Genomic DNA, 17830 nt, shown 5'->3' with positions numbered 1-17830 from the left:
GCTTACGCTTGAAATCGCCGAATTTTATATAGTTTCTACTATATTCGGCTAAGAAACGACATGGGATGTAATATCCCTTAACTTAAACCAAATATATAATTGTTTTTTTATGTATTTTGATCTGATGCTGTCTATCTCTGGTCCTCTGTTAGGGTTAGTTTGTTGTATTGCCAGTGATAAGTTCTTTTGTTACTGTGGGGAACCACATTGATTGGTTGCTTGTGGACCTAGTGAAGAATGTTTCTTTGTGTGAGGAGGGATTGTTTTCTGTAATGTTTGGACAGAGTTCACAAAGTGCTGATTAAAGTTGTTTGCCAACTCTTTGTGGGATTTGGGCTCGTAAGCAAAGCTGTGCTTTATTGTTGCTGAGGCAGTGGTTCTGTGTGTATTGTCCAGCATTTCATTGATCAGGTGCCACGTTTCCGTTATGTCGTTCTGAGCTATTGTTAATTTGTTTCTGTAATAGTTTATTTTTGCTATTCTAATCTGTGTTGTTAAGAGATTGTTTTCTTTTGTATTCAGCTAGTAGAATGGTATTGTTAGGTGACTTCTTAAGTTGTTTCCATAGGCATATTTATGTTGTCTGTTATCAATGGATTCTGTCTAGTTTGAGAGCATATTTTTATTTTTGTTAATGCTTTGCTATATACAGTCAATTCTGCTTAAATGGGACACGTTGGAACTAATCCATTTTGGCCCAATTAAACAAACTAATAATAAATTCTAAAATAAAATATGTAATACGCAGGTAAATGAATAAGTAGGTACTTATTTTAATGGTTTATTAAACCAAAATACAGAAAATATTTGTGCTATAATTGTGCAGAAAAAATAATGCATACATGATAACTTTTACAATTTCAAATTTTAATTCTGCAAAAATGCATCAAGTGTAGTCTGTGTTTTGCTTTTGAAATTTTGTAGTTCTACAAAATCAGCACAGATATTCAGTGCGGATGTAGGGATTCCTTCATTACCTTCCTGCATAAAATAACGCTGTAGCCCGACTATATTTTTTGGCCTCACGATTAGTTACAAGCACAGGTGGGTCATCATCATCACATTCTTCATCAAATTTTTGATGTTTGGATTTAATGACTTCAACAATTGCATCTTCAAAGTTTTTATTTTCATCGCAACATGGTAAATTGTCATCTATTGTTGAAAATTCATCATTATTCATGATAGGAGCTTGCAGTATGGCTTCATTTTCATCACAACTCAAAATTTCAAGAACCTCCAAAGGTTTTAAACCGCAAACAGCAAAGCAGTTTTGTATCATGCTGCTTTTTATAGCTCGCCAACTGTCAGAGACAAACTGTATTGCTTGCAAAATGGAAATTTTTGCACTGATCTCTCTGGCTATTGATGAACTTGTTAATAGGTTTTCATCAATGGATTCCAGTATGTAATTAACCAAACCAATTTTCCTTGATACAACGTCTTTAAATTTTTTATTATCCCCATGTCCATTGGTTGCACTAAGCATGTTGTATTAGGAGGAAGAAATTCCAGCCTTATATTTTTTAGATTATCTAAATGGGGGTGTGCAGCACAATTATCGAGAAGCAACAAAATTTTCCTCTGCTTACGTTGTAATTCTATGTCCCAACTCCGAAAAATTTCGGAAGTCATCCACGCCTTACTATTGGCATGGTACACTACTGGTAAACTCTCTATTCTTAACCCCTTAAAGCATCGAGGCTTAGCATTTTTTCCTACGATTAGTAGTTTTTGTTTGTCTGTACACATTTGCACAGCATAACACAGTAATGCGGTCCATTGCCCTTTTATACCCTGACAGTGCAATGTGCTTAGAACACAGAGAGCCGTCTGGCGTAGCACAATAATAGAGGCCGGTTTCATCAGCGTTGTAAATATCATCTGAACAGAAATTCTCTAAAAAAGTAAGGATTTTAGTATTTTGCATTGTTCAGTGCTTACATTGTCGGCACTGCCCTTTTCGCCGTTGCGCTTTTTTAAATTTGATATTGTGTCTCACTTTCCATCGAGACAACCAACCAGCAGTTGCTTTAAAATCGTTGTGGTCTAGCTTTTTAGCGATCTCCTCTGACTTCGCCTTCAACACTGGGCCGCTGATATTCATGCCTCACCTGCTAACTATAGAAAACCATTGATCTAATGCTTCTTCTACTTCTGGATCCTTTCCATCACGCTTTCTTTTGGATGTTCGTAGAATTTCTTTCTGTAATGTCCACACTTCACGCAGTTGATTTTCTTGTTGTAGGAGGTGCGCTATGGTAGATTTTGGTACACCAGTTATATCAGCAAGTCTACGATGGCCTCGTATTTAATGGCTGGCTTTTAATTTTATCCAGCAAAGCAATTTTACTTGAAAGTGTAAAATCATTTCTTGGTATCTTGGCAAAGATTTAAAAATTTTAAATAAAACTGACACAATAAATCAATATCGCTAGGTACAGTATATGGTAAAGGTAGATACTTAAGCAGACGCATACTTACCAGACGCACGATGAAAGATAACTGATTCACATCACGCTAGTGTTGCCAAATATTAGTGTACGTAGTGTTGCCATATTTTCGAAAAATCCATAAAATATATCAAAAATTGCTAAATTCCTTTTCAGCTACTGTCCCAATTAAGCGTTTAAATTATGTATTAATATGTTGGTTTGGTTTCCGTTCTTTGAGATTTGGCCCAAAAAAGCGACTGCCCCAATTAACCAGTGGCCTAATTAAATTGAATCGACTGTATTTTATTTAATAAAATTAAATGTAAGTTTAAGAGTATTATATACACGTCAGCACAGTCTAAATATGATATCTTCATCCAGTCTGTTTTTCTGATTTTGTTGTTTACTATTGTTTCGTTTAGGATGCTGTTATACTGTTTTGTAGTCTCTTTTGAGTTTTAAGGGGTTCTTAAATAATAATAATTATTATTACCCCAAGACCTCATGGAGTGAAAGACTTATCTGGGTGGTCCTTTTATCACACATACAGCTCATCATACCATGTCTTAAACACACTCAAACTCCTTGCAGACACCACACTCATGCAAGACATTCCAAACATTCACAACTCTGCATGATAAAAACTTGCCTCTCACTCCCTTACTCACCCCCTCTTTATACAATTTCCAGGGATGACCTCTGGTTCTCCACTATTTTATATAGAACTTCTCCAGCATTAATCCTACAACAACTCCTTACCAACTTGTAGGTTCTCATATCTCCCCTCTTCCTCCTGTCCACCAGACTCTGCAAATTACATCTTCTCAATCTTTCCTCATACTCGACATTCCAGAGGTCAGGAACTACCTTAGTCAGTCGCCTTTGGACCCTTTCCAACATCTCTTCATCCTTCTGAAAACCAGGTGACCAAATCTGGGCACAATAGTCCATGTGTGGCCTAATCAAAGCCTTATACAGCTGAACAAGAAACTCCCTACTTCTACACGTCAGTGTCCTCTGCATCATTCCCAGAAGCCTTAAGTTGTCTTCACAATTTTGGCTATGTGTCCCCTAAATTTCAGATCCTTATCCACTATCCCCCCCCGATCTCTTATTTCCTCCACATCCAACAATATATCCTTACCAAGCATAAATTCTGCATCCCATCTTTGTTTTCCAAATTTTAAAACCTAATATTTTGCAACATTGAACTCGCGTTCCCATTTCCCTGCCCAGTCACTCAATTTATTCAAGTCTTCTTGTAAAGCCACAACATCTTCACTACTCTTCATGGTTCATCCCAACTTTGCATCATCTGCAAACAACTGAATATCTCCATCCAAATCTTCACCAATATCATTAATATACAAGTTAAACAGTAATGGCGCTGCCTGATAGGTATCAACAAGTTGTTGATACCTATCAGGCAGTCAGTCTCCAATCCAATGCACTAGTCTGATATCCAACCCCATCTGCTAGTTTGACTGTCAACTTATCATGAGGTACTCTATCAAAAGCCTTCGTGAAATCCAAGTATACTACTGTCTATCCTTCTCCTCTGTCCAAGGAAGGAGTCACTTTATTGTAATAAGTAAGTAGATTACTAAAACATGACCTCCCTTTAGCAAATCTATGCTGTCCATCAAAGATAATGCCATTGTTGTCAACCTAACTCTGGATCCTAGTTCTCACAAGCTTCTCCAACAACTTAACCACAACACCTGTCACACAGATAGTCCTATAGTTTGATGCTGGAGTTCAATCACCTCCTTTATGAAGTGGCACAATCTTGCCCTCCTTCCACTCGTTAGGAACTTGACCGAGTGCAAGACTCTTATTAAAAAAATAAGTTAAGGCCGGTGTCAACTCCCTGGCACATTCTTTCAGAATACAGTGATATATTATCAAGTCCCACAGCCTTATTACCGTCTAGTTTACTCAATTCTCCATACACCTCTTGCTCACTTACAGTCAGTCTCTCCTCCCCATCATGAACTGCTCTCAATCTCTCTATGAAGTCACATTCACAAGCTTGAAAGACCTTTATGAACTGCTCATTAAGTATCTCCACCAGACATTCTGCAACAGCCGTCATCCTTCCATAATCAGTCTTTCTTTTGCTGGCTACATATCGAAAGAACTCCTTAGGATTCTTTTTGGCATCATTTGCTTACTGCTGTTCATACCTCTCTTTATAATAATATTATAAATGATATATTTATAATCTTTATAATATAATAATAATAATATGAATTTACCTTTTCTAAAATTCTGAAGAATAAATTGCAAATTAAATTTATTTTTGTAGTACAAGATATATGAGTATTTTTCTCTTTTCAGTGTTGTGTATAAGTTTTACTGGAAGCCCAATCAAGATGTTATCTGTACTGAGTTGTTAGAACCATCTGAATATCAAATATTACCAGATTGGTACATTTCTAAATTCTGATCACTGAATGATAAACAACAGTCACCAAACCAACATGTAAATAATATTATTGTTTCTGTTATTTTTTTTTTTTGTGCATATTTATTTATACCTTTAAGTGAAACAAATGGATATAAACATTTGCTGTTAATGGCTTTGATATAAATATGAAATTACTTAGAGAATATCTGTGTATAATTAATGCAAAAAAAAAAAAAAAAAGATTCCAGATTATGAATGGACCCTCCATTATTTTAATAAATTGTCTATTTTGATAAAAACTTTCAGAAAATTCCAAAGAAGTGACTATTGTATGTGTCCATATTGCATAATATCATTTTTATAAACTACTACACGCACACTGTTACGCATTTGTATAAATTTTACTGGAGAACCTTCACAGTGAAAAATTACAATGGTTATCAGTTTTTATGAGAATTGGAGTCAGTTTCTCAGTTTGTCAATCTCAGATGCAAGCATTGAGAGAAAATTAAATACAACTGAACTCAGTTTTTCTTATGATTTTCTCTATCATTAATTGCATATAAACAAAAATTATTTTGATGATATGTGTAAGTTTATTTTTATTCATTTGTTCTTCATAGTAGAACCTTTTAAAACTTTTAATCAGATTATCATAAAAACTGGAATTTCGAATGCAGGTTACTCGTTTCTCTACATAGGCTCTGCACTTTTCTATCCATAGTTTTCAGGATAATCTTAAAATTGTGTGTTCATCTGTGCTCTGCTCTTGTCAAATGAATGCATAATCATAAAAACTATGATTAATGAATACTGAAAACAAAGTCGGATGGTTACATGTGAGGAATGCAACAGTAGTTTGTAGTCTCTTTTGTAATTTGGTAATTGAGTTATTACCATTTGTAATTGAGTTATTACCATTTGTAATTGATTTACTAGTTGGAGAATAATTTTGCTGAGTAAGTCATTCCCTTCTTTTGTAATGACTGTATATTGACATACCATCTAGTAATGGTATACAACCCTTTCCTAGTTATTATTTTCTTGGGCATCTCCCTGGAGTCAATGACTAATTACAGGAGGCCTGCACTAACTGTTGTTCACCTAGTACTTATCATATCTCTTATTGAACTCATTCAGTGACAAAGTACAACAACCTTAGATAGCCATTTCCACCCAACCCTTCAAGCAAAAAATTTAGTTTTGTGAGTAGTCTTATTAAAAGCCCATAAAATGAATATTAACCTGTTTATACCTGCACATCACTCTGCTTAACAGACAAGTAATCTGATGCCTCCATTATTCTGACTAGCTTTGATATATGCCTTGTAAACTTCAGGTATCTGTCCATGATTGGCCTCCCCCACAAAAAAAAAAAAAAAAGTACTGCAGTAAATTCATCATGAGACCAAGATATATATATGTATGTGTATATACTTTATACTTCGCCATGTACACTGTCAGCTGTTATTCTTTTCCCATACCATCAATCTATTTAAATCATCCCGCAAGATATCTATGTTTATCTTCATTGACTGTGATGTGACTCTACAACAGTGATATGGAGCAACATCTTCATATCATTGATGTACAAATTAAATAGCAGTATATATCAAGTACCAAGCTCTCTAGTACACTACTGGTCATCTGTCTTCTGTTCAATTTCCCCATGTACTGCTTTTGATATGTGTCCATTAGCTACTCCTTATCCAAATCACCAGCTTCATTATCTCCTTTACTCTAGTTTGTTTAATGTGGTATCCTGTCAGATGGATTTGTAAAGCCATTTGAGTTGAGCTGGGCAGCCATTTGAGTTGTCACTTTACTATAAAAAGTGAACAGAGTATATTGCTAAGCCATGCCCTACCCTTCACCGAATCATGCTGTTCACCAATCTAGTGTTATATTCCTGCCCTTCGAGTTCTGAATTCTGCCTTTTACCAGCGTCTCTAATACATTCACCATCATTTCTGAGATGGTAATCTGAATGAGATCCTTTATGCAACAGAATTATTTTCCACTCTCTAAGTACCTTCCCAGAACTGACACTTAAATTAAAACTTTGTCAGAGGAGCTGCCTATTGTCTTGTACATTCTTGTAATGTATGGGCTGATATCCCATCTAATCCCATGCTGTATTTGAATGTTCTTCAATATCATAAGCACTTACACATTATCGCCTTCTATTCTCACGTCAGTCAGTGCCAGATCTGGTACTGTCTAAATCGATGGTACTTGGAAAATGATTACTCAGTAACTCAACTATTTCATTTGCTTCTGACCTCCTTAACGTCAGCTATCATTAAAGTCATTAGTCTAAGGTCATTTGTTCTTTTTACTTCCCAAATAGTGAAAGAACTCTTTGCGATTTCCTTTGTCCTCATCAGTTGGGTTTCTCATATAATTAACTTTGGTCTTCCTTATCATATAAGTCACTTCTTTCCTGTGCTATGTATTGCTGAAAAGCTTGTTGATCATATTTCTCTCTCTCTATATATATATACCCTCAACAAGTTTTTTTTTTCTTTTTCTGCATCTCCTGCTTAATCATGTTACCCTACCATCTCTGATTTATTCTTGTTCCTAATTTTTGGTATTGATACTGCTTTTTCAAACACCCCCTTTATTTCCTTTGTGCTGCTAACATCTTTCCTCTCAAAAATCTTATGATGTGGCACTGCTCTAAGCTTTCTCAATTTCTTAGTCATAATTTGTTATAGTCACCTGAATTGATTATTCCACTCTAAATTTCAGAACCTGATGAGCTGTTCAGCATTGTGTGATTATTTTCCATGCTTATACCACACTTTCCTGCCTGCTCCAGCTCACAGAGTCTAGTTTACTTAACTGCATTTCCTCAAACGCTCACTGAACACTTTCTCAAGAAACCTAACTTTGAATCCATTCAAGTGCATTATCTAACTTCTTTAATCCATCAAACTCACTCCACACCATTCCTCCTTCACAGCTTATGCATTGACTCGTTTAGACATGAACCTGTTTCTCATCTTGCCTCTGTCATACCATGGCAGCGCAGACTCAGTCTTTTACTTTCTCACTCTTCTTAATTGCTTATACTGGCAACTCTTTCATATCTTTTTTTTGCATACCACACCTGCTAGACCATTTGTACCTGTCAAAGTAATCTCCTTTACTTTCCCTCACTACATCCTTAATCTTTGACCGTAAGAAGCATTTTGTCAAGCATGCTTATTATTGTGTGGAGTCTCCATACAAAACTATTGTTATCCTCTCTCGTTTGTTCCTGTGGCCTACTGCATGCCAGGCATTTCTCCAGCATTTTTATCACATTTTATCTTGTAAAGGACTCCATATAAATGTGCTCTCTCTCTTTCTGGAAAAAGGGAAAAAATGGCTGGATGGTCATTTTTTCTATTTTTCATGATTTCATTCTTGCTATCATTTGTATTACATGTGCTCTTGCGTGCTTACAACAACCACTTCACTGTTTCATTTCATCATTCAAATTTCCACTGTCATACTTCTTGCTCTCTAAAAACTTCCAATAGACATCACCGTGTTCATCCTCTTTCCACAAATCTTTCACCCAATAAAGCAAATACATTTGCACTCACTGCAGCAAATAGAATCCCACATATTGAAATCACCTGCAGTTGTTCAATTTCACATAAGTACCATAATAGTATTAGCAGGCTTGACAAATTATTCAAAATCCTACTCTCTATGAAAAGCATGTACTTGCCCTAGACCCCTTCCTCCCATTTCCTTTTTTTTATATGTCCTAATGAGTCAATAAGAGTTTCTATAGTGATTAGTGGCACTGTAACATTGTTTGAAGAACATTTAGTTTGTGTGAGAACCTTTCCAAAATGGAGAAATCAATAAATAATAGTAGGAAAAACAATAATAACAGCATCAATGTTTTTTGAAAATATAACTCAATACATTAATTTTTGTTACTAGAATGGCCTTTATGTTATGCATAAATTATCCAAATTATATATATATAATTGCATTTTTTTAATGTTTATGCTTGAATCTATACTTATATGATGTGTTTAATGGAATTAAATATCAAAGAAAGATGAGGTGCCATTTATAAATACACTAATTATACACTTTCACTATAAAAACCACTATTGTTATATAACAAGCCCTGAGCTCTCATAATAAAGACTATCAAAAAAAAATCATTCATAGAGAGAAAGGCCTATGAACAGCCATTCATAGGTAGAAAAGTCATTATATAGCAAATCTACTATAACAAACTATTCCTATGGTTTATTAGTTTTCTATAGTGTGAGAGTCAGCTGTATACTCAGCAAGGGCAACAGTAAATCCAGCTTCTATTGTATAAGACATTTTGCATTTAATCAGTGAAGGTATGTTATTATACAATTTTAGATGATCTTAGCTAAGTGTGTATGACCTCGGTTCTTTTAATTATTTAGATTTAAAATATGCTACCCCCCCCCCTCAGAAAAATCATTTTAAGGTATGTGAATTAGTATCTGAATTTAATACTAAGGAATGCTACAAATTAGCATTGCATGCATATATACCAAAATAGTGCCTTCATCATGTAACTTAGGCATAAAGAACTAGCACAGAGGTACATTTAAGCAAAAAAAAAGTACTTTTCTATGACTTAGTATTAAGCAAGTTGATTAGTTATTTTATTTATTTATTTATTTTTTTCAATTTCATATTATGCTGTGTATATTTTATAATTGTCACTTTAATGATAAAAATGGAATTAAATTATTCAAGTTTTTTGAACAATTTTCGTACCCTTACAACAATTACAAAACCAAGTTTAATTGGTGAAGAAGATGTACACTGTATTGTTCAAGTCGTTACTCACTTTCTTAGAAATTGCATCATTAAAAATCTTTATATTTTCATAAAACATGCTGTCCCCTCCCTGATTAGTGGGATTGTTTATTATACTAAAATGAAATATCAGTTGTTCATTATTTTTATCCAGTGAAATAATAATTCAGGAATTATTTCAGTATTTTCACATAAAATGCAGATCAAGATTTTATCTACACAGGACATTTTATTAACATTGCGTTAATTTGCTGACATACACATATAACTCATTCAGAGTATGGAAAGTGCAATATTCAATTAAAATATATATAGATTTGCTTAATGTCCTAGGAAAATATGAACACAAAGTTTATAGAAGTCCAAAACCAACTTTGAACATATAAGATGGATGTTGATTGTTGTGCAGCGTGATTCCAAACACTCAGTTTGATTACTGGTTAAGAATTTCCTATGCATTCTGCTTATTTCTTCATTTCCTTTATTATTATGGGCTACTACTCCTTGGGGTCCTTAGACTCATTGAGAGAGGCCCTAAACATCATTCCGAGCAGTATTCCAATATTTAGTTCCTGTATCATTAATGTCATGAATAGTAGCGACCCAAAATAGAGCCCTGTGGTGCACCATAGTTACAGCCTTTCTTTTGGACTCTACTCTCTGATATCTCTGTCAACTGCTCTCTTATCCACTTAACCAACTTTATATTCATCCCCATTTGCTGCAATTTACTGATTAGAATTCTATCTGGTATGCTGTCAAAAGCTTTTGCAAAGTCCAAAAGTATCAATGTATTATAAAACATGAGCAAATTACTGAGGCATGACCTACCCTTTCACAAAACCATGTTGCTTCCCATACAGTATCCCATTTCCATCTATCCATTCCTGTATTTTACTCTTGACCAACTTCTCCAGTACCTTGACAATAACTCCTGATATGTGATTTGTCAGTAATTTGCTACATCAGCCTTGGAGCCTCCTTTATGCAATGGAACTATTTTCCGCTCTCTTCATCCCCCTTGGAACTAACCCAGAGCTGAGCCTTAGATTAAGTAATGTGGTCAAAAGCACTACCAATTCCCTGGTACCTTTTTGTAAACCTCAAGCTGGTATACCACTTAATACCGTAGCTGACTTCACATCAGAGTTCTGTAATATGCTATGCACTTTCAGTTCATTTACCTCAGTTTCCACCTTGGAACTAACCCAGAACTGAGACTTAGATTAAGTAATGTGATCAAAAGCACTACCAATTCCCTGGTACCTTGTAAACCTCAAGCTGGTATATCATCTAATACCGTAGCTGAATTCACATCAGAGTTCTGTAATATGCTATGCACTTTCAGTTCATTTACCTCAGTTTCCACATAACCCATTGTCTCTCTTGTTAATGTAATATCTCCATTTGGATGATATACTCTTGCAAAATGTTCACTTAGCAATTCTAGTATTTTACCTGATTCACTTGTCTCCCTACCATCATCGTTCATTAAAATCATTCTGCCATAAACATCTCCCTTTTATTTGCAACATACTGAAAGAACTCTTTGGAATTATCTTTAGACTACACTGCTAATTTCATTTCATACTCTGTTTTTGCTTTTATTTATATATATATATATATATATATATATATATCGCTGGTTACCCTTCTAGCCTGTGTTGTATTGCTCATGTGCCTGCTAGTCATTTTTCTCCTTGAATTCCCTCTATAGTTTTTTCTTTTTTTTTGCAGCTCCAGCTTAATGATAATATTCATCCATTTAGTTCCCGTTTGATTGATCTTGGCACTAATCCAAGCAATCTCCTAAGCTTGTGATACTCACCAGCCCTGTAATTCCACATATATCCCCTTTTAACTGAAAATTATGCAGATTTAGCCACCTCCCATGTCAATATATCACTCTCACCATTTGGTGGCAATGTGGTCATATTGGTTATGGACAAATTCTCTAATGCAGTTATATCGCACTCTCAGATCCCTAATTCATTCCATCACATGCTGCCTTATGTAATTATTCCTTAGTAACTGCATGAATTCCAATTCCTTCTTCCCATCTGTTCTCTCCTCCTTCCAATCTATGTTCCCATAGTTGAAGTTCCCATAATAATTATCTGCCCTCTGCTCATTGAGCTTATTTGCCAATGCATACTATACCCATCATCCCTGGTCTATAGCAGTATCCAACTGTATATTATGTTCTGCTGGCCACTATCTCACATCAGATGGCCTCAAATGTGCTATTTTCACTGGCCTGCAGTTCATAGACTATCATCAATATATACTCCTTCCCCATTCTCTTCCATTTACCCTCCCTGAACACACTATATCCTTTGTATTCCGTCCCATATTTATCCAAAGATAGTAGTGAAGGTTTTTTTTTTTTTTTTACCAATAAACTTTTAAGATTTCCTCTATGAATATGATTCATTATTACATACAAGCCCAACTTCTGATTCCTATGTAGTACCAAAATCCTATTGAATGAAACTGTTTTCTTTAGCGTCTTATCAAAAACACTAGTCTCTCTCTATAAATTACTCTTTAATAAGAAATTTCAAGGTATAATTCTTTCCATTTCTTTTACCTTTTAAAACAATGGTCAGACATTTAAACGTGACCTAAAACAAAGAACTTCATGAAATTCATTAATAATTTTATAATTTTCCATTATTTTCATTGGAATTATAAAATAGCCATTTCAAAGTAATTTATGGTATTAAATGACACATTTAATATAATGTTGCAATATTTTCTTTCTTCTTTTCTTAGACATTGAATTTATTCATATATTATGTTATCTTTTTTGTGACATGCATTTTTGTCAGGAAGGAAAGACTTGAGTTGAAGTACATTGATAAAAACATTTTTAGACCTTTTTCAGGTGAGTTAGCTGATCTCATACAGAGGTTAAAGGTTTTTCTCCTGAAAACTTGTCTCATTCTCCTAATTGAAACAGCTGACAAATGCACAGTTGAAGGACTTAGGTACTTGCTACATGTCCTTGTCGGTACTTCTAAATGAACCTATTCTTCCTTTTTTATAAATACTATCCAGAATCATACAACAAAAATACCTAATTCATGTTAAAGTATCATTATCTCAACAGTTGTAAAGCTATCACATAATTCTTAAATGCAAGATTATGATGTAACTTTTTTTTTATTTAAAGAATTGCATTAGTAAGACATTAATAAGATAAATTATGAGAATGAGAAGATGAAGAAATTTGTAAGAAATGGAAGAGAAAAGCAAAACAGGGCCTAATTTCTGTATATGATGAGAAAGAAAAAATTTTTAGAATTAAGAATAACTCGCATATTTAAACAAAATAAAAAGTGATTTGCAGTATATGCACCTGTACATCCTCTTTTAATTTCATATTTAGATTAATACTATGATTCATTTTTAATGGAGAGCAACTCTTAAAGCAAACCACATAGCTAAATGAACATTTTACAAATATTTGTTTTCCTGTGAAGTATTCTGTGCAGATTATTTTTGTGTATATGGTTGACTCTCACTTCTTTTAGGAATTAAAGGAATAGTTATACTATATTGAATTTCCTTCAGAATGGTAATTCTGGGAATTTCATCAGTCCCTTTCACTAGCCTACTGTCTTGAGAAGTGACTATCTTTTTAGTGTATTTATGATAATCATTTATAAGAATGTGTATGCAAAAAGAATAGTTATGTGTTCTCTTTCCATAGGCATTAATTACTACAGACATGTTTTCTGACTGAAAAACTTTTGATAAATTTGTTCTTCAAAATATTGTTTGTTTTGGAACATTTAAATGATTCCTAAGTTTGTTGATCCCAAGCATATTTATGATGGTTATTGTTATTTTAATATGTGTAGTACTTCCTCATTGTTCACTGACAATACTGTATGTTTTTTCGTAATACTTATATTCCCAGTGATAACTCTCTACTGAAAAGTGTCATTCTATTGTCATATTTCATTTCCTGTAAATTTCTGTTACAAATAAAATATCAGTTTATATAGGTTTTAATTCATCATTATGCATACTTGCTGTGGGGTAGCAAATCCCATTACATAAAAATGTTTACTTTTGGAAACTAACTACACAGAATAAAAGAAAATTTTCATTCTGAGCTTAACCAGCACTTTAGTAGATCCAAATTTATTTCTATTTATCACCATGTCTTATTAATTAAGGAAGCAGTTCATTATTGCTATAGATTTTCAATTCTGAGGAGGTATTTTCATGGATCTAGACAAGTGAGAAAAAAAACAACTACACCACATTTGAAGGAATAATGAAATGACTACCCATTCTCACAGGTTTCCGTCCCTTGTGGAGGATTAGATTTGCTTTTAAAAAACTTTTAGACAATAGACTGACCTCATGGCCTTCGTTGTTTTGTTTTATCAGACACAGTTCCAACTAATACCAAGAAATATCTTGATTTTAAAAGCATAGTCAAAATATATTAAAGTTAAAAAAATTAGGTAATGTTATCTGTGAGAGTCAAGATGGATTTGTGTAGGGCTGTCCTATTTTAGTAATATGTTAGCCTTTTATAATAAAGTTACAAGAGCAGTAAATGAGGGAAAGGCATATACTGCATTTTCTTGGATTTACCAGACATATGACAGGGTACCACATGATAAGTTGATATTTAAATTGCATCACATGGGTTTGGATGTCAGGTTGGTCAACTGGATTCACGATTGGCTGTCTGGTAGGTATCACAGAGTTGTGTATGGTGGGGCAGTTTCAAGGAGACAAAAGGTTACAAGTTGGGTCCCACAGGGCTCAGTACTGGGACCTATATTGTTTAACCTTTATATCAATGACGTCAGTGGATTGCAGGGGGATATTCAGTTGTTTGCAGATGATGTGAAGCTCGGAAGGGTTATTAGTAATAGTGCAGATAAAAACTATCAAATCGCACTATTACTAATAACCCTTCCCAGCTTTACGTCATCCACAAACAACTGAATATTCCCCTGCCACTGACATTGTCATTGATATTAAAGTTAAACAATATAGGTCCCAGTACTGAGTCCTGTGAACCCCACTTGTAACTCTCTCCTTCCTTGAAACTGCCCCACCATACACAACTTTCTGATACCTATCGGACAGCCAATCCTGAATTCAGTTGACCAACCTGACGTCCAAATCCATGTGCTGCAACTTAAATATCAGCTTATCATGTGGCATGCTGTTAAATGCCTTTGCTAAATGCTAGAAATTGCCAGTATATGCCTTTCCCTTATCTACTGCTCTTGTAACTATTATAAAAGGCTAGCATATTACTAAAACAAAGAGTGTCCCCTCACAAATCCATGTTGACTCTCACATATAACATTACCCTCATCCGGCCTATAATTAGATACTTTCAGTCTGCTACTGCCCTTATGCAATGGCACTATCTTATTGTCCTTCCATTTCCTGGCCACCTTTCCGATAGTCAGACTTTCATTGAAAAGGCAGGTGAAAGGAGCTGTCAGTTCCTTAGCACATTCTCTCAAACTCATGGTGAAATACCATCCAGTCCCACAGCTTTATTAATATTTGTATTTGGAACATGTTCTCCTCTAAACCTCGAACCTGCCCTATCCCTCTTGTATTAAAATTTACTCCTCCAGGATGAAATACACCAATAAAGTGTTCATTGAACAATTCCACTATGTCCTCGGCATCAGTCACACTATTTCCATTTTTATCCCACAGTGTCGTTCTTCCACAATGATTTCTCCTCCTACCGCCAATCTCTTATATTCCAGTTTTGTGTTCCTTTCCGTACTAGTCACACACTTACCTACATACTTACCACACTCTCTAGGCCTGTATCTTATATTCTTCATGTATCTGCTCTTCACCTGTCTCATATCCCTTCCATAGCCTCTTTTTCACATGCAGCTCCTGTTTAATATTGTCTGTCATCCACTTTACACCAAATTGTGGCCTCTTTTTCACTTGTGGAATACAGCTTATTATTGCTGCTAACAAATATTCCTTCACAATTTTTCAAGCACTAATGATATCCGGGCCTTCCAATTCCTCCCTCCAAGAAACTTTCCCAAGTTGATGTCTTAGACTATTATAATTACCTGCCCTTAATAATTCCACATATGTTCCCATCTCTTTGATACTCCTGCATGTTTATTCATCTTCCAAGTCAAAACCACATGGTCACTCTCTCCAACTGGTGGGAGAGATGTCATCTCAGTTATAATAAACTCTTCTGATGCTATGATAAAATTCAAAACTCTCGAACCTCTTGTTCCCTCTATTACAACATGTTGCCTAAGATATTTATACCTGAAGAATTCCAGAAATTCCATTCCCTTATTGCTACATGCATCTTCCTCTCCCCAATTTATACTGCTGTAGTTAAAATCTCCCATAACAATCATTCTTCTTGCACTTGCCAAGCTCAATTGTCTAAACATCTCTTGGTCCCTACCCTCTGTGCTCCATGGTTTGTAGCAACACCCCACTAAATATACCGTTTTGCCTGTCTCTACCTCACACCATATGCTTTCAACGTCAGTTGACATTGACGTTGAAAGCAGTGACACTGCTTTTCAAAAGCCTCCCTCTTAGAGGACATAAGTCAGCATTTACATAAACAGTACTCCACCATCAAGCTTTCTCTTTCTATGCTGCCGAAAAATGCTGTACCCTACTACTACTATTCTTGTTATTATATCCTCTTGTCAACCACGTCTCAGTGATCCCAATAATCTTTGGTCAGGCTGATGCTATCAGCACCACCAATTCCTCTCCTTTATTCCTGATACTCTTGGCATTAGTATAAAGCATAAAAATTTTACTATTTCTATACACAGCATTGTCCCCTAAGCTCCACTGGGCTCAGTGCTACCTGATGTCCCCCTTCTCTGAAGTACCCTTTCCCACAAGAGGCCACCTCTGCTACCATCCACCTTGGGCATTCTAGTTTCCCTGCATTGACACTGACTTGTTCAGAACAGCAATCTTTCGAGATGCTTATGTCCTTCCTCGTTCAAATGCAAGCAGTCTCCCATTCAATTCCTCTCTGTCCTCAAATGCTCTTGAAGTATCCACATATTTCAATCCTCTCCTCTGACACATTCTAGACATGTTATTGAATATTCTGCTCAGCTCGTCACAATCATACCTAGGCAACACACGCTATCTTTCCTCTCTGCGTCTTCTTTCGTTCTACCTCAAGCAAGAATATCATCTCTCGCTGGCCAATTTACGTTACTTCTCAAGTCTTTTGTTCCTATCATCACAATCATCTCATCCACCCTTTCATCCCCTCTTAATTGCCAAAGTCGCACTTTCTATTGTTCCTCCAGGCAAACATTCCTTGTGCATCCTATCTTGCACACCACGGATCATTGAGTCACCATACATTACACCTCTTACCATTCCCTATCTCTTACTGTTTCCATTCTGTCCGCTTCTATCATTCCCATAACACTCTCATTCCCTCTCTTCCACTTATCCTATTCATTCTATTCTCTCCTCTTCCATCATTCCCATAACTCTCATTCCCTCTCTTCCACTTATCCTATTCTCTGCTCTTCTATCATTCCCATAACTCTCATTCCCTCTCTTCTGCTGCTCCCAGGACTTTCTGTATTTAAAATTGGTATAATTAAATGTCATGATTTGTAAACCTCCATCTGATCATTATAACTTTCATCTCTTTATATTGAAATTTAAATGTATCCCACTGTATATTCTTAATTTAATTCCAGTGAAGTTTGAAACTCAGAACTTTCTAGTAAAGAGAGGCATCTTAAGCAATTGCAGTATTAGAAGAATAAATTAATTTTCACAGTCTCGCTGAAGCAGTTACGAATGCAAATACGCACTCACCACAAAGAAATTCAGATCGATGAATGGAGCGGGAAAGAATGAAGGTTTCTCAGGAAAATTAAACTTCCCTTAAAAAATAATATTTCATTTATCGTTTGACGGCACTCGAATTTAATAATCGGCGTCATGATTATTAAAATTCCCGCGTGACTTGAATTAGCCATCGAAGAAATGCAACAACTGTTTTTCCGTGTTATTTGTGAGAAAAATTAAATTTTTATCTAATGCAATTCCCTCATTTGATGCTTATATGCAGTATCAAATTGAATCCTTGCTGAAGTATGGAGGTTTAAAAGCATAACAAGTGACACATAATTCG

General features: G+C 35.1%; 1 protein-coding gene across 1 annotated transcript in view; it reads left to right on the top strand.

Annotated features, from left to right (window-relative positions):
* The window catches only part of LOC150102122 (decapping and exoribonuclease protein-like), an 83660-nt gene extending 69980 nt beyond the window's left edge, over window positions 1-13680 (top strand). The window contains exon 6 of the mRNA XM_090399807.1: window positions 4776-13680. Coding sequence (XP_090255933.1) covers window positions 4776-4884 — 109 coding nt within the window. The 3' untranslated portion in view covers window positions 4885-13680. The remainder of the gene's footprint in view (window positions 1-4775) is intronic.
* Window positions 13681-17830: the final 4150 nt, after the last annotated feature.

This window comes from Typopeltis vanoorti, chromosome 10 (assembly GCF_054136105.1).
Source record: "Typopeltis vanoorti isolate ZY-2024b chromosome 10, IOZ_Tvanoo_1.0, whole genome shotgun sequence".
In the NCBI taxonomy this organism is placed as follows: Eukaryota; Metazoa; Arthropoda; class Arachnida; order Uropygi; family Thelyphonidae; genus Typopeltis; species Typopeltis vanoorti.
This window is presented reverse-complemented; position numbering and strand designations above follow the sequence as displayed.